General features: G+C 32.8%; 2 protein-coding genes across 2 annotated transcripts; both read right to left on the reverse strand.

Moving 5' to 3' along the window:
* LOC108663329 (uncharacterized protein At2g29880-like) lies at nt 11,422-12,602 on the reverse strand. Its single transcript, XM_018127038.1, has 2 exons — nt 12,220-12,602; nt 11,422-12,131 (listed from the first exon to the last, which is right to left on the reverse strand). Exons 1-2 carry the CDS (start codon nt 12,577-12,579, stop codon nt 11,559-11,561), a joined length of 933 nt encoding a protein of 310 aa, XP_017982527.1. The 5' UTR covers nt 12,580-12,602; the 3' UTR covers nt 11,422-11,558.
* On the reverse strand, nt 12,848-14,276 carry LOC18599622. The gene is made up of 4 exons (XM_018126815.1): nt 13,725-14,276; nt 13,407-13,632; nt 13,238-13,307; nt 12,848-13,028 (listed from the first exon to the last, which is right to left on the reverse strand). The coding sequence occupies exons 1-4, from the start codon at nt 14,250-14,252 to the stop codon at nt 12,848-12,850; spliced, it is 1,005 nt and encodes a 334-aa protein (XP_017982304.1). The 5' UTR covers nt 14,253-14,276.

Genomic DNA, 24,576 nt, shown 5'->3' on the forward strand with positions numbered 1-24,576 from the left:
TTGGATGAAATCCAATTATTTATATGGGTTGGGATGAATTATTTTAATTGTCTCTTATTACTCGGCTTTAGATTATTTTGATGATGTCTGTCTACTCACTGGGATTTTATAATCTCACCCTTTCTTCCTATACATTTTTCAGGCTCAGAATAGGCAGTAGACTGTCAATTGCATTGAAAAGTAAATTTCGGAGTTGCATCTTAGAAAGCAAGGTTATAGACTTAAACCTTCTCAGTTATTTGGGAGTTCACGTGTCACTGTAAAAGTAATTTTATTCTTCAGTTATTTAATTTAAAATATGTATGAATATATTTAGCTTTTACACCATGTTTTTGGCGAGTTTTGGTATTTTCGAAGAAAAATGACGAAAATGCCTCTGTGAGTCAGAAAGTAATATTTTATTGTTTTGATTTGCAAATAACTTATGATTTTTTTTTAAATGTGAGATTTAATAACTATCGCTCACTGGGAAGATGCAGAAGCTGATGCTAAGTCTTGCGGGGTTTCGATCGATATTCGGGGTAATGAGTGCTTATCGAGACGTCGCGGCGGTTGTCACGGGCTCGATGGGAGTTCCGGGTCGTGACACCTGCCCTTCAAACTAAGGACTCTCAACCCGGGATTGATCAACCAGAAAAAATCCCTTCACCAAAACCTCAGAATAAAGATAAATCAGAACAAGGAACAGAAGTGCTTAGTTCACTGGATGAGAATGCTCTTTCAGAACCTCAGGAACAGTAGCCTCCCCTCCAAATTCAGAAAAGGTATCCATTATGGATGTCTTCCACTATATGGTTATGGAAGAGTAGGCAAAAAAAGAAACAGCCAAACCACAAGCTAAGAAGTCAATGTCTACTGAACCAGCACACAGAGCAAAGGAAAAATCAGGTAAAGGAAAGGAAAAAGCTACGCAGCCCTACAAACTAAACCAAAACCACCTAGCAAAGGGATAAAAAGAATGGCAACCAAATCTAAGTTCCTCAAACAAAGAAAATCCTTCAGAATTGCTGACAAGGCCAAACCAATAACCATATCTTCTCCTCAAGAACCCTTGGAAGTTTCTGACAAATCCTCACCTGAACCTTCACCCCAAAAATTACCACCAGAACCTTCTCTTGAACCCTTCAATGTCAAATACTACACTGATGATGAATCCTCTCCCTCATCCTCCTCAAAAGATGATTAGAAGTTGATGATGACAAAAAGGGGGAGAATTATGGCCAAGACCTTAAGGGAGAAATTATGTAAAGATTATGGGAGATAGGAAGTAAAAACAATCTAGGGGCAGTTTCGAAACATTAACTGTTATTTTATGGTTATCTGCTGTTTGTGCCATGTTGACAATTGAATACTTGAATTTAACCTTGTTGTTTATGTTTTTGTGTGTAAAATGGGATGCTAATATGTTTATGTTATTTGGTTGTTAATAATTGAATATCTGATGATGTCTTACTATCTATGGTATTTTGACTGCTGCTGATAAAAATCTGGTGTTGTACTGATATTGGGGTAGTATGCTAATGACTAATTTTTATTATGACATTGTGAATGGATTGTGTTGGTGAATAAATATGGATGCTAAGTATAGTATATCTGTTGAATGATGAATGGCATAGACAAAATTTGATAACAATATATTATTGACAGACACTGTTGAAATTTTGATGATAATCTGTCAACATTCACCTGCTGTAAATCACTTTATATTTCTGCATATATATACTTTGAATGTATAGTGTCATTTTCTATACGACATGAATAAAATTTGTTGGAATGAATAAGCAAAATATGCACACACTAAGTGGGAGCACACACTTAGGGGGAGCAATCCCCATTTTATGCAGGATTAAAAAGAATAAAAAGATACTATGCTGTTAATCAATGAATGTTTTGTCATCGTCAAAAAGGGGGAGATTGTTGGCTCCATTAGTTTTTTATGATAATAAAACATTCCCATTTCATTTGTGTTTAATATTTCTAATTGAGTGTGCATGACAAAAATTGTGTGCAAATATTTAATCAATCATTCAAATGCACATATCAAAGAGCATAGAATAAGTCATAATTGATCAACAAGACAGAAGCCCCTTAGTCGATTAATGAATAGTTAGTCAGCTAAGATTTAAATCAAAAGTTAACGGGCTGAAGAGTATTGAGAAACAGAACCAACTTAGTCAATCAAGGAATGAGTTAGTCGACTAAATGCACATTACCAGAACTGTCAAAAATTGGGATCAAAAGACAAAGATGACTTAGTCGACTAAGATATCGGTTAGTTGACTAAGAACATTCTGCTAGAAATTTTGAATTGTGCACTAGAAGACAAATTAACGGCCATAATTGCTACCAAACTGCTCCTAATAATCAAAAACTGTCTAACTCACATCAGAGCTAATTTTTCAAGTATAAAAGAAGGTTCCAACAGCTAGAAATAAAAAATGAAGGCTTCCAAGAACACAAAAAAAGAGCTGAAAAACTTGCACATACTCACTGCTCATTTACTGCACTCAACTCCCATCTTTGTAATTGTGAACTACACTTCACTTGGTACCACTTAGATCAACCTTGTGATCATAGGTACACTCTCTTCACTTCTCTCTTTGTATTCTTAGAGTGACCAAGTCACTCTAAGTGATTATTTCAAGCTAGGATCGCTTGATTGAATGTATAAGTTCTAACTTAGCCTAGAAAAGTTAGTTATTGGGTTTTAGTTGATCCCGTGAAAAACCATTATTGTAGGTTGTGGTTGAGCTTTTGAAAAATCACTTTAGGTTTTGGTTGAGCCTGTGAAAAACCATTGTGTAAGGTTGTGGTTGAGCCTTTAAAAAACCACTTTAGGTTTTAGTTTATCCCAAAAAAAACTATTGTGAAAGGTTTTGGCTAAGCTTGGTAAAATCCATTGTAAAGCTTGGTGAAAGCTCGTGAATTTCACCTTTTATAGTGGATTGATTTGAAAAATCCTTGGTTGAATAATCAAGGTAGTGGATGTAGGTCTTGGACTAAACCACTCTAAATTGCTGCGCATTGTCTACTCTATTTTTATTTTCATTGCTTTTCAAATTAGTTCTTATCTTACCAAGAGCCAAAAAGTGCTATTCATCCCTCTCTAGCACATTTATTTGGGACCAACAAAATTGGTAACTCATAGATAAATTTTAATTGGTCTGACTATGTGTCTTTGAAATAATTAGCTAAGAAATTAATGATATGATTAGCTTAATAGATGTCATCAAGTCCATATGACGGTACATAATTTGTCTTTAAAAATTGTATTCAATTTACTAATTTTGGACATGTGACATCTTGTTATTGGATAAACTTTTTGTCCATTTAAAAATACCTCTAAAATTTGACTTAAACTAGGCCAATCTTACCTATCTAAACTATATTACTATTTAAAAATTTAAAATATATATTTATATTAAAATTATCAATATTTTAAATATATTTTATAATTAAAATTAAATATAACAGTTATTTATTTATTATTATGATAATGTCTTAAGCTGAGTCTAAAAAATTATGCTTAGGGCTCAACCCTAGTCGAGTTGACTTGGAGTAGTTGACAAGCAACCTTACTTATGGATAACTCTAATATCAAGGAATAATAGTACTTGTAAATTTAAGAGATATTTATGTGTCTGGTCGAACTTTTTTCATTAGATATTTTTACAAATCAAGTTTAGATTTATCAACGTGTTCACTTAGTATTTTGTTATTAAAATTCAAAAAAATAATAATAATAGTAGAAAATATTTCCATCATATGATCCAAGCAACAATCTTTGATTCCATTTAGGAAATGTGGATACATTTATATATTCAAATTTTTTTGGGAGTAGAATTCTAGTATTATTTCTTACAAAGTTTTCATTGTAGTATATAATATATAACTCTATAACACATATATTAATAAGATTTATATAATAAGTAAAAATTTGGATAAATTTTATATTATATTTCTAAATTGTCATTTTAAATATTTTTATTATATATAATAAGATTTATTCAATTTTGTAAATTAGAATCCTAATTGTATTGAATAATGATTTTCTTAATTCTAATAGTATTAAATAATTTATAAGTTGATATTACACAATTTCAGTTATTAATATATTTTAAATTTTATACTTTGATAAATAACATTTGTATGTAAAAATTGTAAAAATTTTTTTTTTTTTCAATGCACATTACTTTGGGTTATTATCCAATGCAGATTTAGAAACTATGGGCCAATCATCAGCTATTTGGATTTGACTCTGGGTCCAATCAAAACATCTTGGACATTTCGACAAGTCTCATTCAGTTTGTTTTTGCCCACCCAAAGGATAAGACTACCAGCAATCAAGCTAACTGGCCCGATGGTAGATGGACTTTGAATCTCGGCCGTGCTGACCCAAAGATTCTATTTAATCAATTGCATTTAGAGAGGAAGAGATTTTGGTCTACCCCCCACCCGTAAGGGAGACCAAGATTTGCAGCTGGACCAAGATTTGTGGTCTAACCAAATATTTGGTCATGTCAATTTTCTTTTCCTTATTCTAGAATAGTCAGGTTGAATCCAGTGTTCTTGCCAAAATGGTGTCCTCAATTGAAAATATGAAGCAGAGAGAGAGACCAGTCAGGCAAAGGGTCTACAGCATTAGGGTTCATATGCAATTCCTATGATGCAAATTGGTCTTGGTTAATTCTTGACTACTTTTTTTTTTCCTTTTTAGGGGTCTAATTTCTTAACTAACACTTAGGAGAATGATTGGCTATTGGTTGTTCATTGTCTAACCTTTTTTAGGTTTACTTCTTTCTTTGTCTCTTTTTCTTTAAAGGCTTTGCCCAACATTTGACTATCATTGTTGTTATATTATCATTTTCAAAACTCAATCAAGGGATAGTTGAGATCTCTTCTTCCTTATTATTTTTTTAAATATTTTATTAGTACAATATTTGCATATTATCCTCACACACACCTTTCCAAGATCAAGTTATTTAGGCCACCCTGATTTTATTGTGAACCATCTTTTGATTAAAATTACCCTACAACCCTTATCATACAGTTGGTCATAATAATTTTCCAATTAAAAGCTAATTATAAAATAATCAAAAATTGCTGTATTTGTTTTTTTCAGACACATGGAGTCAGGTATGGAAGCAAACAATTTGCACCAAATAAGGAAATGGTTTCCCAATATGCCTCCGAGAGGGTGTGGGAAGCCCAAAAATACATTAATCTGTTGATTGCCACTCCACTTTTATTTATTAATTAATGAACAAAGGTGAGAGAAAAAAGATTTAATTGAGTAAATTAAATAATTTAAATGTAGTAAGAGGGAACAGGTAAGCATGGTGCTCTAAAAGCCTGCATATCTACAAAAAGATGAGCAACAAAAGGGGCATGCTGTGCTTTGTCATCTACTTGTTCCATGCCTTTCTAACTACAATTCTTTCTTTCCATATTTATATTTTATTCTAATAAGTAAATATCTTGCTTTCCAATTATTTTATCCCCAAAGTGGATCTCCTTTAGGCTTTAAACAAATAAAAAAATTTTGCAAGTGGGTATAGGTTATGGAATTGCATTAAGCCAATCCTTATCTTTTTGTGCTACCAAAAGCAATTGGGAGTAAGAGAAAACTTGAGATGTCAGCCTCTACTTTTTTAAGTTAGGAGAAAAAGTTAATGCATTTGGTATTCCTTTCAAGACAATCTTTTTCTTTTTAAGGGTTTAGGTAAACCTATAGTGGGACCCATAATTTTTTTTGAGAGAGAGAGAGAGAGAGAGAGACAGAGAGAGAGGGGGGGATGGTTCGGTAGATGAGTGGAAGTTCTAGTGGGATTTTGTATCTTGTTCAACAATTTCAAGAAGAGTACAAAAGCATAATGATGAAGAAAGTGGGTTAAAAGGCTGCTTAAAAGTTGGATTCATTTTTAAGACTACTTTTTGTAAACAATAAAAAGTTAGAATGGCTGACCACGTTGCAGTGAAAAGATTAATCCACAGAGGACAAACGAGTAGTGAATTTTTCTACTACTAACTACTAAGGTCCATTAACAAATATTTTCACAAGGAAAAGCTACTTTTTTTAATATTTAAGGTTCAATTTTTTCAATTACTCGCGAAACCCATTTTTTTTTCTTTTGCTTCTATCACAATTTTAACACAAAAAAAATGGGGAAAGGCTTAAGAGTGATGAAGTCTCAATCAGCTTTAACACAAAGGAAAGAAAGTAATGGTTGGTTCTTCTCTTCTTGTCTTTGCTTTTGGGAAAGCATTTATGCAAAGCTTGGAAATTTCGTAGGAAAGCTACGCACCGGCCGTAGGGAACCTTTTTAACGGTTGGGGATTTAACAAAAGTCGTTGAGGAGTCTATTCAACAAAAGGATGAGAGAGGGAGACGGTCAGGGTCGGATCCCTGTGGACCACAGGGCTTGCCTTTTGGTTGAGCCGCCGGCGCGCGTGGTCCAATTACACTGCCAACTTTATCGTTCAACTTTTTTGACTTGTTACTCATGCCACTTGAAACGCCTTCTTAACAACATACATGGATCATATAATATGAGCAAGCTATAAATGCACTTGGATTTAATTAGATAATAAAACATTAGGTAATTTCGTTTCAAAAATGCATGGGCGTCATCAACCAATTAGTGTTCATTTGAACTCAAGAGAGGTGAAGGATATGATATATATATATATATATATATATATATATATATATATAGAGAGAGAGAGAGAGAGAGAGAGNCAATTCATATAAAACAATTACATTTCATCGAAACAATCAACAAGGCTTATGATTCTCTTAAAAATTTGGCTTGTGCCAAAACTCATACTCGGTGACACCTTGGCCTGGGCATCCAATCGAGTCCGCCAAGGATGTTAAAACGACATATACCCATAAAACATGTTTTTACTTTTAAAATATAGCCATTTCTTGGCATTGGCTGAGTTTCATCCTCACGTGGTGGTTCGGTATAAAACGAACTCTAAACTTACCTTAGGAGATACCCTCCGCACCTTTCATACTAAGGTAAAATATAACGAGGTTTATCGTGCCTCTCTAATAGGCTGATCCACGGAAACCCACCCACTACAGTAAGCTAATCAAATAACCCACCAAATCAATAAAAATTTTGACAGCATGACATGGCTAATATAATATTACCCAGCCTGTCAAGGTAAAACAAAACAGTTTAAACAATCCACAAACCACAAATCCAGCCATTCATGCCATCACATTATCATAAGGCATCAATTCAAACCATATATATATATATATATATAATATATATATATATATATATATATATATATTGTCTATATTTTTTCTTCTAGTTATAAATATTTTAACCTCTTTTATTCTATTTGATAGATATGAGAGTCCATCGACCGGATACCTCTCTTTCGAAGGACTTTAGTTAATAAGTAATAATTTCATCATTTTTCCTCATGACAATTTTTGGTTATATATATATATATATATATGTATATATATTTAGGGTGATATGAGCCTATATATCAATGTTTTTAGCATTAATGACAATTGTATTATATTAACATTTGCAACATATATAAATACAAATTGACATTACTGAAATGGCAACGAATTGGCATGTGATTTAGCATAGAATCATTCTGAATGGTCCACATGCATGGTTTGTTTTATTAGCTTGTAAGAAAAGTAGTACTAACTTATTTATTTAATAATTAATCAAAGATATGCGTGTAAAGCTTTTGTTAGTCTTATCTGGTTAGATTAAATAATAGATGAGGGAGTAGTTGGGTTTTTGTTTTCATTCTAAAAGGCCTGACACGACATAAGCAAAGGGACACTGGTATAAAGGTGCAAAGGTATGTGCGTTGTGGGTTGGAGAAGAAAACGCCACCCTGCCTTTTATTTCCCCCCTTTGCCTTTTCCTTTCTGCATATTGACAAAACAAGTCGAGCTTTCTTTGCGATCAAGTATATGCTTAAAAGTTGGACCAAAAATACATATATATATATATTAGAATCATTTAAAATTTTAGGTTTACATATGGTACTTATCTCCTTATCTCTCTCTATCGAATTCCCATACTAACCCTTTATCATCTTTCTCCATGTTTACATTTATCTTGCCAAACCCTTTTAAATGAATTAAAGGTTTAAACTTGTTTTTATATACAAATGCTAACTAGTCCCACCCTCACCACTTGATTATTTGTTTTTTCAATCCTAATTAATTTGCCATCTCTACTTGAAGACAAAGCCCCCTAAAACAGAATATCATGCCTCATTAGTTAGCTATAAAGCACCATTATTGCCTTACATGATCTTCTGTTTCGGATTGTTTTAAAGTCCAAATCATCGCATCATATCAAGAAGGATTCAACTAGAGTTTAACTGTTATCAAAGGAGTATTAATTGGTTATCTTCAAAATATATAGCTTATATTCTTGTTTTCAAAGGGATAAATAAACGCTTAAATATAAAATTTTATTTTAAAAATTAAGTTTGAATCATAGGATCGATGGACGAGATGATATATATTATTATTATCTTATTGAAAATCATATGCAAGTATTTGAAAAGCTGCCCTGGTAGCTTGTAAGGTTAGCAAGGGAAGATTTAACAACATTACCATACATGATTTTCAAAATCGATTGTGTGAACGCAAACCGACTTGAATAGATATTACGATGTGATTAAATAAGGTTTTAGTAAATTCAATTGAAAAATTTTGGAAAACTAGTTTCAGCTTTTTCCATCATGAAATAAAAAACTTTAGGGTAATTAATTGGAAAACAAGTTTTAGCTATTTCCTTCATGAAATAATAAACTTTAGGGTAGCTAATGCTTTTAGTCGAGGATCCCCTGCATTGCAGCTGTGAGGCGTAAGTTCAAAATCCAAAACGGGTTGGAAATGCCGGTATATATTGTAGAAGGAAACATAATTCACCCAGGCTTGGCCTAACAGTCATTATTATTCTTTTCATTTAGGAAATTGTTATGTAGAATTATATATGCAGTAAGTTCACAGTTATAGGTGATGTACCAACTTTATCGAATTAATGTTTTGGATAATGCAAAATATCAATAATAAATTATTTTTCATTGTTTGTGTAAGATCTTTCATAACTCTTTTAAAATTATTTCATTATTTTCACAATAAATTGGTATAAGGTCTTGAGTCAATTTAAATCTCGTGATAACAATTTCATCCACCAAATACAAGATTGAAAAGTTTAGTGGAAGAAACGATTTCAACTTGTGGCATGTCAAGATGCGCATTGCTAGTACAACAAAAACTGTTGAAGTTAATAAAGAGAAAAGCCCACCTTCCCTCGAATCTATCCCATGGTTAGAGACTTTACAGGGAAAGCACATAGTGCTATTCTACTAGTTATATTTAATGAGGTGCTAAGAGAAGTCATATATAAAAAATCTATTATTGTAGTGTGGCTTAAACTTGAGAATATGTGACTGATAACTTTATTACATAGAGTTATCTTGTCACATTTTGGGTGCAAAAAGGGCTAAGTTCTCGAGTTTTAGGTGTGGTTTTAAGTTATTTTAGTCGTTTTTCTTAAATTAATAAAAGCATGTTAAGTCAATTTAACTTTAGTTATTTTAGTTCATTTGTATGTGAAAATGCCTAATTTTAACTACTATTGATTTAGTTTCTTGTTTTTTAAGGCCTACAAATGACAAGGGCTTAAGCGACAGTGAATCATACGAGAATGGTTAGGTGCAAACTTTCATCAAACATACTATGGTATTTCAAGCATAACTCGAGATATAGACTTCCAGTCAATGTGATTCTTAAACCATTTGAATGCTAAGATGTAAAGCTATAACTTTCATGTTTATCACTTAGCCTAGTTCTGATCAGATCGTAGTCAAAATCACGTTGGAATTAGCTAAATTGCAGTAGAGACAACACAAAACAGCTGGCATCGTGGCCTTGAGTGGCTGTGGCCGTGGCGTTAGAACGCACTAGGCACCTAAACCAAAGAGCTTGGCGCGACGGTTGCCAACATGGGTTTTCAATTTTCTGCACATGATGATTTTTTTATTTAAGGCTGTCAATGGGGGTATAAATATGATCTTTTGAGTTGAAAAAAGGGGAAGTTAGAGAGCAACTTTTCAAAGGAAAAAGAACCACAACCAAAAGAAGAAAGGATGAGAAAGCAAGCAAGATTACAGCTTTAAAAGTTACAGAAATTTGTTTCTCTCTCTACATTTGTTCTTCTCTCACTTTCTTTTGTTGTATTGATGGTTTATTTCTTGTGGATGATGTTTTTTATTGATATTATGAACTAAATATCTTTTTCTAGGATTGTGGTTGATCTCTTCATTTATTTTGAATATTTTAACTCTCTTTTACTTATTATTAATGGCTATTGTGTTGTTTATTTCAAACTTATACTTCTAGCTTCTAATTGCTTGATCAACAATTAGATTGATTTGGGTCTTTAAATGCAACTTGACAAAAGGAGTTTAAAATAGACCAATGGTTTGAATAACGTGTGTTCAATTCACTTACAGCACGTTTGGTTCGCGGAATAGGCAGGAATGGAATAGAATTGTTATTTTGTGAGAATAGAATAAAGTAAGAATAGAATAGAATAGTTATTACTTTGTTTGGTATTGTGAATGGAATAGAGCAGGAATTGTTTTTATGACTTATTACAGTGTTTGGTTGGTAGAAATAAGATTGGAATAAGAAAGGAATAGGTGATAAAAAGATAGAAATACCCTTGACCATATTAACAATTATTTTCATAAAAAAATAAAATTATCCTTATTATCATTTAAATACACATTTATCCCAAAAGATAATTATCCATCATAATTATATTTTCTCCCAATTACTAAAAATAATTATAATTTAGTCACATATTTTTATAAATGGATAATTATTTAAAAATATAATTTAATTATATTATATTTTATCTATCATAATCAATTAAATTTGTGTATAGATTTTTTTTAAGCCAATTCTTCATATATTATGAATCATTTTTTTCTAAAAAAAATGTAGATTATGTCTTTTGATAGATTAAATGCAAATTCATAAACCCTTTTAAAAAAAGAAGAAAATCATTTTTTTGAACCCAACATTTGGTGCTGCGGAAACATAAATGGCAAATAGAGAAATACCGTGTCTTTCAATTTATTATTTGCATTCCATATCTGGCAAGAAAATGAAAATTTACAAACATAACTAAAGCATATTAGCATGGAGATGCTATAAATATTAAAAGAGCCTTGTAATACTAAATGCCTTTTAGATAAAAAAATTAGTACAGATAATCTACAAATCACGTCTAGTTTACAAAAATACACTGACCTTGAAATTAATGGATGAATATTCATCCTATTACACTAACTTACAACATGCATAAAACAAATAAAGTCGCTACAATAATATCACCCTTATACAACCACTAGCATTACTGTCAATTCAAAAGGGTTTAGACTTGTTAATGAACTTCATAATTAGTATCAACATCAAGCACAAGTGCCCAAAAGTTACAATCTCTGGAACTTACCTTTACAAAAAGTTTTAGATTCATCCAAGCTCAACGGTCAGCAAGAAATGTCCTCAGCCATTCAAGTCTTCGATCAGGATCAATACTAAAAAACACAAACATAAGAGTTGGAGATTCTGGAAGTTTAATTGAAGCTAAAACCCTTTCCATCGCTGTCAATCCCTCTACTTGACTTAAAATCCCATCCAACTCTTGAGCTTTTTGTTGGATGTTCACCTCTGCCCCAACACTTCTGCTAAACTCAATTCCAGCCTCTTTTATGTTTTCACCCAATATCGTTGCAGCAGCAATAATTGATTCAGATGTGATGGGATCACCCGTCTCATTTAGCCTTTTCCTCTTCCTTGTTGAAGTTGTGTCACTTCTGGGAGCTGAAGTTTGAGGTTGAATATTGGAAAAATCCTCATCCTCAAAATTATATCCAGCTAGGTTTTCACCTTCAATTTCCTCATTGATTGTATCATTACAGTCCTGCATTTCTTCAAGGATATCTGCTGCAGTTTGTGCATCTTTCCCTGTTGCACGATCTCTTGCATAAATTATACTTAGCTCATTGAAGAAGGGAAAACTCTTTCTTCTAAAAGGGGCAGCCTCCTTATGACTCTAATAACAAAAAAAAAAGACTATTAGTTATATTATTAGTAAGAAACTAATATGAAAATAATTAAATAACCCAAACTCAAAAACGTACCTGTATGTAAGCTTCCCATACTGGATCATCAGCAACAACCATATTCCTTTGATCATCCCACCCAAATCCACTAGTATGTGTCCCTTGCACCATATCATATATAATAGCCCATTCTTTTTTCAAAGTCTTTATTCTAGACTCTATGTGGGGCTTCGCCTTCAAGTTTGCATCTGGTAATTTTGTTGCAAGCATATTTTCAAGTTCTATTAAATAACCCCCTCTAAACCCAGTGTCAGCATTATATTTTCCTATATTGTGCAAATCAATCAAAGCTGTAATAAGTGCAACATCTTCATGATGATTCCATTTTCTTTTGGTTCCCTTTGAACTTTGAGAAGCTCGTGCTGAAGATGTGGACATTGTTTTCTACCATACACCAAATATTTAATTATAAAAAATATTATTAAAATGCAAAAAAATTAAAAATAAACAAATATATCCAATAATATATTAAAACTACTCAAACTTTATTCACATGATAAAATGTACAATATAAACAACACAATTAACAACAACAATTGACAAAACAATAAGACATTAAGAACAAATTAAAAAAAAAGTACAACTTGAACTGGCAAAGGAAAGAAACCCAGCAACAGTCCTTCAGTATCAATATGTCTAACAAATGTCAATCATCATTTTGCCTAGATGCTTGCCATTCATTGAACATATGATTTGCTAATTCCATTCTGAAATTACCCCAAACATCAGTAGGATCAATAGTACTTATAAAATCCTCATCAACTGCTATGTTGGTTTCAACATATTCCCCTAAATCCACTTCAATAGGATCAAAACTCATCTCCCTCCTAATAAAATTATGAAGCAAACAACAGCTATAATAATCCTATTATGTATCCTAATCGGATAAAATGATGGACTCTTAAGGATACCCCACTTCATTTTCAATAACCCAAAACATCTCTCTATAACATTGCGAGTAACAACATGTTTCATATTAAAAAATTCTCCAAGACTGCTTGGTTCATGACCTTGACGCCATTCATTCAAATGATACCTTTGACCCCTAAAAGGTGCAAGAAAGCCTTCACAATTTGTATAGCCCGCATCAACTAGATAGTAACAACCTATATAAAACAAACTAAATAAGTTATTTACTTATTTAAGTAGAATAATCATATAGTACATAATTTGAAATACCTTTCCATTATCATAGGAAAGCTTACCATGAGGCACTTTAAGTCCATTTCTTCTCCTTAGTGCATCTCGAAGAACTCTGCCATCAACTACAGACCCTTCCCAATCAGGAAGAACAAAGACAAATTGCATGTCAGGTGTACATACACTTAACATATTTGTTGCAATATCCCCTTTACGAGTGCGATATCTAGGTTTATCTGCACTTGGCACCTTAACTCTGATGTATGTCCCATCTAGAGCACCTAAACAATTCTACAAATCGGATGTAATGAATTACTAATAAGTAAACCTATTAATGTCTTGTATATACATAATTACAAAAAGTTATAAGATCAATAATCTACCTTAAACCACTTCCACCGATTGTCTGTTGAGTTTGTTGGAATGGGCTCAGGTTTTCTAAACAAATGTTCTTGCAATTTCAAGACTGCAGCCAAAACATTATGAAAGTGCCGACTAATTGACTCACCCGACCTTCTAAAATTTAAACTAATTACTCGATTCTTAACATGATGAGCAATAATATGTAAGAATATTGCAACTTGCTCATCTACAAGCATGTTCTTTGTTGACTTCAACCCTCCAATACTTTCTAACATTTCATATAATTTAAAAAAGGTAACCGTATTCATCCCAATTTGTGAAATACATGAAATATCATTATCATACACAAGTCGCCTCACATACTCTCGATTTGTAGCAAAATCTAATGCATAAGATCTTACTCTTGGCCTATAAGTACATAAAGTCGATGCTGCAGACAATAAGGTCAAGAATGAACTAACAGCACGACAAATCTCCATATAAAATTTAAACATAGCTAATAGCCTTTTTTGTCGTTTAGCATCTCTTCTCAAACACAAACGAACCATGACTGCAAAAAATAAATATTCTAATCTATTTTATTATTTAAGAAAAATATTAAAGCCATATGGTAAAAAAACAAATAAGTGACATCAAAATCACATTTCAGCCCCATAAGTAAGCCATATGAAAAAATTGTAAAATTTAATAATTGCTGGGTTAGAGAGACAGACAGGGAAAAAGAGGGTTAATGACATTTCTACTTGGTGACCGTTATTAAGTCAACATTCTTTTGACAAAGTCCAACACAAATACCCTAAAAAGTCAAACTAACTGTATAAAATATCATCACATAATGAATATAATCATTTTGGAAATGTATATATAAGGTAAGAATATTTAAGATAAAAATTTTAGTTCCATCGATATTAAATAATAAAATAGAGGTATGAAGTTAGGGAAAAGAAGAGCTCTAAGAAGGTACATGATTAGGTCTCTCTTCCTCTTGATTTCTACAATAATTTTTGAGATTTGATTTGCAGTTTTCAATATATTCTGCAGATGTAGTTAATTCTTTTTTAACTCATGTGGTTTGGCATTATGCAGAGACCTAGAGGATTGAAGGCCATGGGGAGTATGGAAAGTGATTCAGATTGAGAGATATGTCCATATATGGCAATAGCAGAGGCTTTTTCTCTTCTGAATTTTGGGGAATATTTATACGCATTTGATGTCAATGGGGTTGTTGGAGTTTTGGAGAGAAAAATATAGAAAAGTTAAGGAGTCCCTGCAGGGTTTGTTGTATAGAAGTTAAAAATTTCATTTTTATAAATGAGAATAATCATCTTTTCTCTCAATTCATTCCCATACTCCTAAAATTTACTATAGACAAATGCATGTGACTCACTTCTTTCTACCTTTTGTTCCTGATCAAATTGTATAATTTTGGTAAACTATGAAGGTAAGAGCACTACATTGAAATCCCATTGAGACTTTGTCCTTAGGTGGCTAATTAGGTTCTACCACGTCACATATATTATCATTGGATTATCTTAAAAAATTTTCATGGGTCAGGTCAAGCTGGGTTTAGCTCGGACCTTACAAGCTAACCATTTTTAAGCTAGCTTGAGCCCAACCCATGCTCGCCCATTACAATGATTTATTATTAAAATAATATTTTATCTTAATATTTTAATATTATCTAAGTAATTATGTTTTTATCACTAATCAATAATTTAAAGTCATCATAGTTGGTATGATTTTACTTAAACCATTTTCAATCATTAAGAATTGAATTAATTATATTTGGTATCACATGAAAACCATTCACAACATTGTATCAATATCTTATTGATCTAAATTTCAAAAGGTAATTCAAAACAATTGTAGGAGAAAGAAAAACGAAACAAGAAAAGAAAGTAAATTTCGATTATTAATCATAATATGAACGGTTAGAAGTGGGATTGGCTTGAGTCAATACGTATTGCATTGACGACTTGTAAATAAAAGCCAAAGTCAAAGTTGGCAATCCCTGCATGTTCAATTACAAGCAACAGCCAAAAAGCGAATTGAGTTTTGCTGATATTAATAAAAAGAGGCAAAAATATGTTTTGGGGACAACACAATGTCAATGAAAGGTATGCATTTCTCAACAATAAATAAATAAATAAATAAATTTGTGTTGAATTTTTTTCCCTTCAAAACTCTTTCTGGTAAAACGAGGCTAAAGTTTCTCCAATTAAACTTGTATAAGTTATTCAATTTAAAAGCATGGGTTACTAACCAAAATATTTAGCTCATTATTAATTTCTCTGATGTATATTTATCCAATTAAACTAGTTATATATGAGTTTCAATTAGTAAATTTGCCCTCAGTTTAACCAAGTTTTAATCTCTTTGATGTACTTGGAACTAAAATTTTGTGAGCATGGAATGGAAAACCCTAGAATGATTAAAGTTAGTTTTGAACTTTAAATTCTCAAATTCATCAAAATCACAACACAAAATCAGCATTTCATATTTCAGATCTACTAACAATAAAAACCCTAGAGTGAGATCTACTAACAACAAATGGAAATGTTGTTGCTTGAAGGATTTGAAGCAACTACCTCCACTATGGATGGCGGAGAGAGAGGGGAAGACGGGTGAGAGCGGCTGAGAGAGAGGGGCAGTCCTACCGGTGAGAGTGAGGGAAGACCCACGGTTGAGAGAAAGGAATATGACCAACTGAGAGAGGAGATGAAGACGAAGGAAGGACGACTGGCTAAGAAATGAGATGAACACGGGGGAATGGCGGCTGACAGAGGAGAGGAAGACGATGGGCTGAGAGAGAATAAGATTTTCGGGGAAGGCTGAAACTGCTGAGGAAGATGGGGAAAGGAGGAAGAGAGAGAAAAAAAATTACTTTTTATAGGGATAAAGTGGTGATTTAATTAAACAGTTGAGGATATTATAGTCAAATTATAATTTAAACTTATTCCCCCGGTCACGGAATAGATAATACCGGGGGGGCGGGTATTAGCCATTCCCACCCCAAAGCTATATTTGAGGAATTTCTATTCCTCGAAATGCCTATTCCGCCCCTTTGTTTAACAACCAAACAAGGGAAACGGAATGGCATGGGAATAGAGGGGGAATGGCTTAGCCATTCCCCTAACCAAACATTCTATTAGAGATTAGGTGATTTGATTACTATTTAGGATAGAAATATACCTAAGTACCATATACAACCAATTTTAGAGCCTAAGCTTAGTGAACCTTCCTTAATTAACTTACATAGACATATGGAGAATTAATTGAGGAATGTATGTTTACAAACATCTCGATAGAGACTTGTAGACAAATTTGGACTCTAGACTAGCAATCAACCCATTGATTTAAGTATAAAGAGAGAGATTAAATTCAAATGATAGATTGAGTAATTCCATAATCCTAAGCCTTAATCCATTGATTTTCTAGTAATTTTTAGTCTTCACTCCTTAATTTAGCTTTATTATTTAAATTTCATTTTTAATTAATTTTCAAATTTGATTTACTTGGATAAGATTCTGGTGCCCAATTTTAGTACTTAGCACAATTCCCTGTGGAGACAATACTTGACTTACCTTTGTATTACTTGTGCAACAGGTACACTTGCGTGTGTAAAAGTGTGCAACAATGACCAAGTTGTTGATGAATTGACTTTATATGAAATAATGATTATATACTCTCAAGATGCATAAAGATACGCTAATTAATACTCACATTGATGAATTTAATAAAGGTATTCTTGATTTAAAGAACATTGATATTAAAATTGATGATAAGGATTAAGCCTTAGTTCTTCTCTGTTCTTTGCTTCCATTGTATGAAACTTTATGAATACTACGTTATATGGTCAAGACACCTTCATTTTGACGATGCCAAGATATCTTTAAACTCCAAAGAATTGAAAAAGAAACTTGATGATATTTGGAGTGAAAATCAAGGGAAAAGCTTGATTGTGAATAGAAAAAAAGGCAAAAAGAATGGCCTAAACAAAAAAGGTAGATTTAAATCTAAACCTAAATCTAGAGCAAAAGGGAAAACTTGTTGGAATTAAGGTAAAAAATGGCATTTCCGTCAAAACTGCACCAAATTCAAAGAGATAAGAAGATTAAAGAAGCTTGAAAATGTTGTAAACGTGGTAAAAAGAGTGTTTATGTTCAACATTGATAGTGCTTCTAGGGGTTGTTCGAGGGACTCTAGAATAAAGGGTATCCTAAGAAACGAAAAATAGTGACACTCTTGCTTTATTCTCTAACATAATTGGGACCTCTTATGCAAGCAAAGCTTAACTACTAGTGATAAAGGAAACGACACTAATTTTTGTAGCCTCAAGATGGAATTTCATGCATACTTTCCTCCTTGAATGTGACGCCAGCAACATTGTACAATGGATCTGAAACCCAGTGGGAGTTCCATGGAGGGTTAGATCGCTTGTCATTCAAATTCTCAATCTTCTTAACAAAGTAACAAGGTGGAAAATTAAGCATATATTGAGATCCGATAACGATGCTACAAACAACTTGGCTAAAGAGGGTGTCATAGGCCTGACAACTTACTGTGGGTTATTGGTGATGATTAGTAACCTGATACTCTATTTATTTTCCATGTTTAGCGTTCATGGCTACCTTTTTGAATTTTTGATGCAGTAGGTACCTGTGATAAAACTCTTTTTTGGTTATGGTCTTTTGCTGCATAGGTTGTCCAACATCTAAAAAAACTAGGAATGTCATCTTTTTGGGCATGGGCCTATTCTTTTTTTTTTTTTAGCCTGGAGGCATTGTATTTACTAGCGATTGCTCTTTCTCACTTTTGTTTTGTAAAGTGATATGTTGATTTTGAAAGTAATACATACATATTATCGCCTTTTAAAAAAACGTTGTAAAAGATGACTTTGATATTTTTGAGGAAGTCGATAGTGTTATATAGTTACCAACGATTGATGGATACATGGATCTTGGATTTAAGCTATTACTTCCACATATGTCCCAAGCATGATTAGTTTACAACTTATCAATCTATTGATATGGCAACGTATAATTAGGAGATGATTACTCTCTCTTAATTGTTAGGATTAGCACCATTTGATTCAAGATGTTTGATGGTATGATAAGGACACTTAAGGTGAGACATGTTCCTAACTTGAGAAAGAACCTAATATCTTAAAGTTTGTTCGATAAAAGGGGTGGCAAATAAAGGGGCCAAGATGATGTCTTGTAGATATCTAGAAGAACTTTAACTATCATAAAGCCAAGTTGTTGGAACTGCTTCTGTAGTCTCATCTAATGATCTTGATGATAATATCACACGTTTATGGCATATGAAGTTATGTCAGCGAAAGAGGAATGCTAGAATTGAGTAAACGTGGTTTGTTGTATAATTAAAAGATTAGGAAGCTAGATTTCTATGAGCATTGCATCTATGGTAAAAAAAATTAACTGAAATTTAGCACAACAATTCACCAGACCAAGAATATAGTGCAGTACAACCATTCAAATTATGGGGTCTTTATTCGATGGCATCAAAAAAAGGATCATTGTACATGTTGGCTTTCATTGATTTTTTTTTTAATAGAGGTGTGCACATATTTTCCAAAAGCTAAAAGTAAAATGTTCAACACCTTTTAACAATGGAAGACATTGATTGAAAAGCAAACTAGGAAAAATATCAAGTGATTTTAAATAGACAATATTTTGGAATTTGGTGAAAATGAGTTCGATCTGCTTTGCAAGAATGAGGAAATCATTACACATCACATTATCATATGAACACCACAACAAAACCATGATGCAAAGTGGAAGAATAGAACACTTATGTAGAGAGCAATATGCATGCTCTTTAATGTCAATCTACCCTAGACAAAAGCTACCAATATTGCTTACTATTTGGTAAAACGATCTCCATCAACTGTTATTGAATTTAAAACTCCCAAGAAGTTTGGTCAGGTAAACTCAATAATTACTCTATATTAAAAGTAATTGGTTATCTTACTTATTCTGATGTGAGTGATAAGTATATCCCTACATTATGCATCTAGGCTGAAGGGTTATATGTTATGGTGTACTAATTTGAAGTCCCCCAAGTCCATTGTGAGTCAAAATGTTACATTTGACAAGTTTACACTACTTTATGAGACAAAGTTTAGAGTTTCAATCACATCAGACCAAAAAGTTAGAGATTAAGTGGAGCTTGAAGTTAAAGCTCCGAGAATGGTGCACAATGATAGTGAAATTCAAAATGGATCACAAGAGGTACAAGAATCAATACTTCATACACAACAATGAAGCATTGTTACAGACAAACCAAGAAAGAATTTAAAAACACCTTAGTATGATGATTACATTACTTTTGTCAATGGTGATTTTGATCCCTAAATTTTATCAATGGTTGAAGAAGTAAATAGACTAATGAGCCCTAATCTTATTGTGAGGCAATTCTATGTGTCTAGTCTTCTTAGTGGCTTACTGCTATGAATAAAGAGATTAAGTCTTTACATCGAAATCAAACATAGAATCTTGTGAAATCACCTAAAGGCCAAAAGATTGTGAGATGCAAATGGATATTCTAGAAAAAAGAATGGATCTAAGAGGTTGATGGTGCTAAGTTCAAGGCCCAACTTGTGGAAAAAGTTTATACACAAATAGAGGGAGTTGACTACAATAAGGCATTCTTTCCCATTGTGACGATCTGCATGTTGCTTGTTATAGTGGCCTATTTTGACTTTAAGTTGAAGAAATTTGATGTCAAGACAATGTTCGTACATGGTGAGCTTAAAGAATGGATCTATATGCAACAACTAGAAACTGAAAGATTCGTCATAGAAAGCTTTCAGATGATTCATTTATCTATTTGTTATTGTATGTAGATGACATGCTTATTGCTACTAAAAGTATGTCAGACATTAATATACTAAAAGAGCAACTTAATGGTGAGTTTGAAACGATAAACTTAGGTGTTACAAACAAAATATTGGGTATGGAGATTATTAGAGATAAACATGCATCTAGGTTATGTTTGTCAAAAAAGTACATTCGAAAAGTACAAAAATGTTTTGGGATACAAGTTGCCAAGTCTATGACCATTCCATTGAGGAACTTTCACATGGTTCATCACCACAAACAGAGGATGGGGAGGAGTACATGACTTGTATTCCTTATGTCAATGTAGTGGGTAGCATTATGTATGTTATGGTGTGTAGTAGGTTAGATATGACACAAGTTATTAATCTGGTTAGTAGATTCATAGGCAAACCCAGAAAATGACATTGGCAAGTTGTGAAGTGGATCCTTCGATATTTGAAAAGCACTATAGATGTTGGCTTAATGTATTAAGAAGGTGCAAACACTAGTTGTAATGTGGTTGACCTTTTTGATTTAGATGTTTTTGGTGATCTAGATGTTAAAATATTTCAAAAAGGATTTGTGTTCACTCTTTCAAGGTTTGCAATCAATTGGAAAGAATTCTCTAATCAACAAAAACTTTGCCTACAACTAAACTTGAATATATGGTTCTGACTGAGGCAGTGAAGGAGGCTATATTAGATTTTGTGAGTGATCTTGATTTTAGACAAACACAAATAGTTCTGTTTTGTGATAGTCAAAGTGTCATACATTTAACTAAATATTATCAAATGTTTCATAAGAGAATTAAAGACATCCAAGTCAAGTGTAACTTTGTCCGAGAGATTATTTTTAAAGGTAAGATTGTAATAAAGAAGGTAACTACAGTTGAAATTCGGTAGATATGCTGACTAAGTCAACTTTCAAGATAAAGTTCAAGAATTGCTCGAACTTGATTGGTGTTCGTAATGCTTAAAGCCTTTAAGTCAAATGTGGAGATTTTTTATGATAGTCTTGAATTATAATTAAACTAGGATACTTAATTCAATTTAGATTAGTACACCTTATTGTAATAGTCTTTACTTTTAATTAGACTAAGATAAGACTCTTGAACATGGCCTTATAACAAGACAATATAAGATTAAAGAATATCTTTTAAGTCAAAAAAGAGTTTAGTGAATAGTTAGATATAGAAAGAATGTTTGAATGTAAATGGGATAAGGATTGTGAGTTTGAAACTTTCTTTTTAACGAATCTTTCTCTATCGTTGTGTCTATGAACATAGGTTATCAAAAAATTATTAGTCTTGTTTGAGTGCTAAAGGGGGTGAATAGCATTAAAAATTTTCTACTTAGCCCTTTAAAGCTTGAAGAGCACTTAATCAACTAGATGAATGGAAGGACTAAAACTTGTTAAAATTACAAGACACCAAGTTGTCGTAACGTGCGGGTTCGAGAACCCGATCGTTAGACGTGGAGTGATTTGGGAGTCACCACCAATCTTTTTTTCTAGGTGTGATTGGTCACCCTATTTTGTCCTACTCAACGAAATCCTAAATTAATTTTAAGTCCATCGAAAGAACAATAAACTGGTCTACGTATTTTATTTAGAGTTGGTTCGGGAGTACAGTTACGCATAGGGAAGGATTAGCACCCCTGTGACGTCCGTTCCACGAACGATACCACTTAATCATATATTATCCTAACCCATTAATTTTATTTTTATGCTTCCTTAATCTGATTTATTTAATTCATCTTTGATTCTTTTAACAAGTTAAAATGTTTCATTTATTTTGTGAATTTGACGTGCACGTGATGCAATTGTGAAATGCATGGCATAAATTGTCAAACGAATATCTTTTATTGAGCGTACTTTTCGAATCCGCCCATCATACTGGTGGGATCCGAGAGTATTCTATCACCTAGGGAAACACCTTAGAAACTCACCTTCGTAAATTTACAAGGTAAATCCCATCATCGGGATAGTCGTTTGTCAGTAAAAAATAGTGTTTTCATGAATGCAAATCCTAATACGGGTAAAAGCCTTTATTAAAGATATTTCTCCGAACCCTCCCATCATACTGGTGCGATCCGGAGGTATCTTCTCACCTAGGGAGTTTACCAAAAAAAATTTCCCTTCGTAAGCTTCCTCGAAAAGTCCTATCATAGGAGCTTATACTCGTATATAGAATATATCTATATGCCATGACATTTAACAATGCAATCATGATACGTGATGCACTCACAATTCTAATGTTTATTCCTTATTTTATTATTTCTCCATGTGAACGTATGTACGTGTTTTATATTTACTTATTATTCTATTTTTATTTCGTTATGTATTTTGCTATGCAAATACTTATTCATTTCATTATATGAAAATTTTCAAAATCATATTTTTAGACCAAGTATTTTCATTTTATTTATTTTATTTATTTTTTATTTCATAATTATTATTTGTATATGTATTTTATACATTCCTCTTTGTGTTATTATTATTGTTAACATACTTATTGTTATCATTAATTCCTTATTTTTTTTGCATTTTTGACCAATTGGTAATTGAGTATATAATTTGTATTTAAAATAAAAATCATTGAAATTCCAAATTAGGACCCTCCCATCATACTAATGGGGTCTTAATCAAAATTCTTAACCTAAGGAAATCCATTTAGAATTGCGACTTCTCACGTTCCGAACGGACATCCTATCATTGGTATTGATTCTAAAGTGGTTGCGATATATTTTATATCATTTTTATTGTTATTGTTGTTTATTATTATATTCTTAATTATCGTTATTATTATTTTTGTTCATTACTTTTATTATTATTATTATTATTTATTTTAAAACATTCTATAGTTTTTTTTATTTCTATCTAAGCTAAGCAAATTTTTAATTAAATAAACTGGATAAGCCCTAAATAACAAGTCCGAATCCACAATAAATGGGAAAGCCTCACCTTGCTTGGGCTAGAATGATGGCCCAAGTTATCTAGGCTGCACGGAGGCGTCCTAAGCCTGCTTCGTTGGTCCGCCGGGCTTTCCCCCCCAAACGCACCATTTGAGGCTCTGGAGATTCTCTCAAACGACGCCGTTTAGGCGTTGATCCCTTTTAATTCCTTACTCCACTAAAACGGCACCGTTTAGACTCTAAACCTGGGTATATAAACCCTCTTTTTTACCTTTTTTCTTATTTTCACCTTTCATTTTCTCTATCTAGTCAGCCACTCTCTCTACCTTTTCTCTAAGCCGACGGCAAACCTTTCTCCCTCTCTCCCCTACTCCAACGCTGTAATTTCCTCTTTATCTCCCTATCCCTCTACTCCTTGTCACTGGTCAGATTAGGAAGCCAGACTCGAGACCCCCTACGAACTGCCCTCTCTTCGTCGTCCTTCTCTTTTTCTCCCCTTGCCAGCCAGTTACCCAAATAATCGGCTCTCTCTCTCTCTCTATCTCTCCCTCTCTCTTCTTCCCTCTTTTTGGTTCTTTTTTTTTCTTTTTTTCTCTTCCTCTTTCTCCCTTGTCGGTGTCTTCTCTCACCGTGAACACCTTTTCCTTTCTCTCCCTCTCTTATTCCTTTCTTCTTTTTCTACTAGTGGCCTTCCCCTACCGTCGGTTCCCTTTTTGATTCTCACTCTACCCAAAAAAAAAATCCACTCTTTTTTTATACCCAAACCCACCTCTCACTCAATTTCCAGATCTGACTAGTTTTTCATTTTTTTTTTCTTTTGTTTGTTGTGATGTTTGATTTTTCTTTTTTATTGTGGCTAGGGTAGTTTGCTGCTAGAAAACTAGGACAATTTTTTTATTTTTTTGGTTGTTGTTATTGTGGCTTTTTTTGGTTTCTGAAGGATTGTTTTCTCTGGTTGTTTTTGTTTTGAAAAAAAATATTTTTTCTCCTCCTCTCATTGGTTTGAAACCCCCCTTTTAAGAATTGGATTGTCCAAAAATTTGGACAATCCAGAGGTGAAATCATGCTCTTCTGAGCATGATTTCACAATGCTTTGGCAAACATGAGGGGTTGGTAGC

The sequence above is a fragment of the Theobroma cacao genome, chromosome 9 (genome assembly GCF_000208745.1).
Source record: "Theobroma cacao cultivar B97-61/B2 chromosome 9, Criollo_cocoa_genome_V2, whole genome shotgun sequence".
NCBI classification, from domain to species: domain Eukaryota; kingdom Viridiplantae; phylum Streptophyta; class Magnoliopsida; order Malvales; family Malvaceae; genus Theobroma; species Theobroma cacao.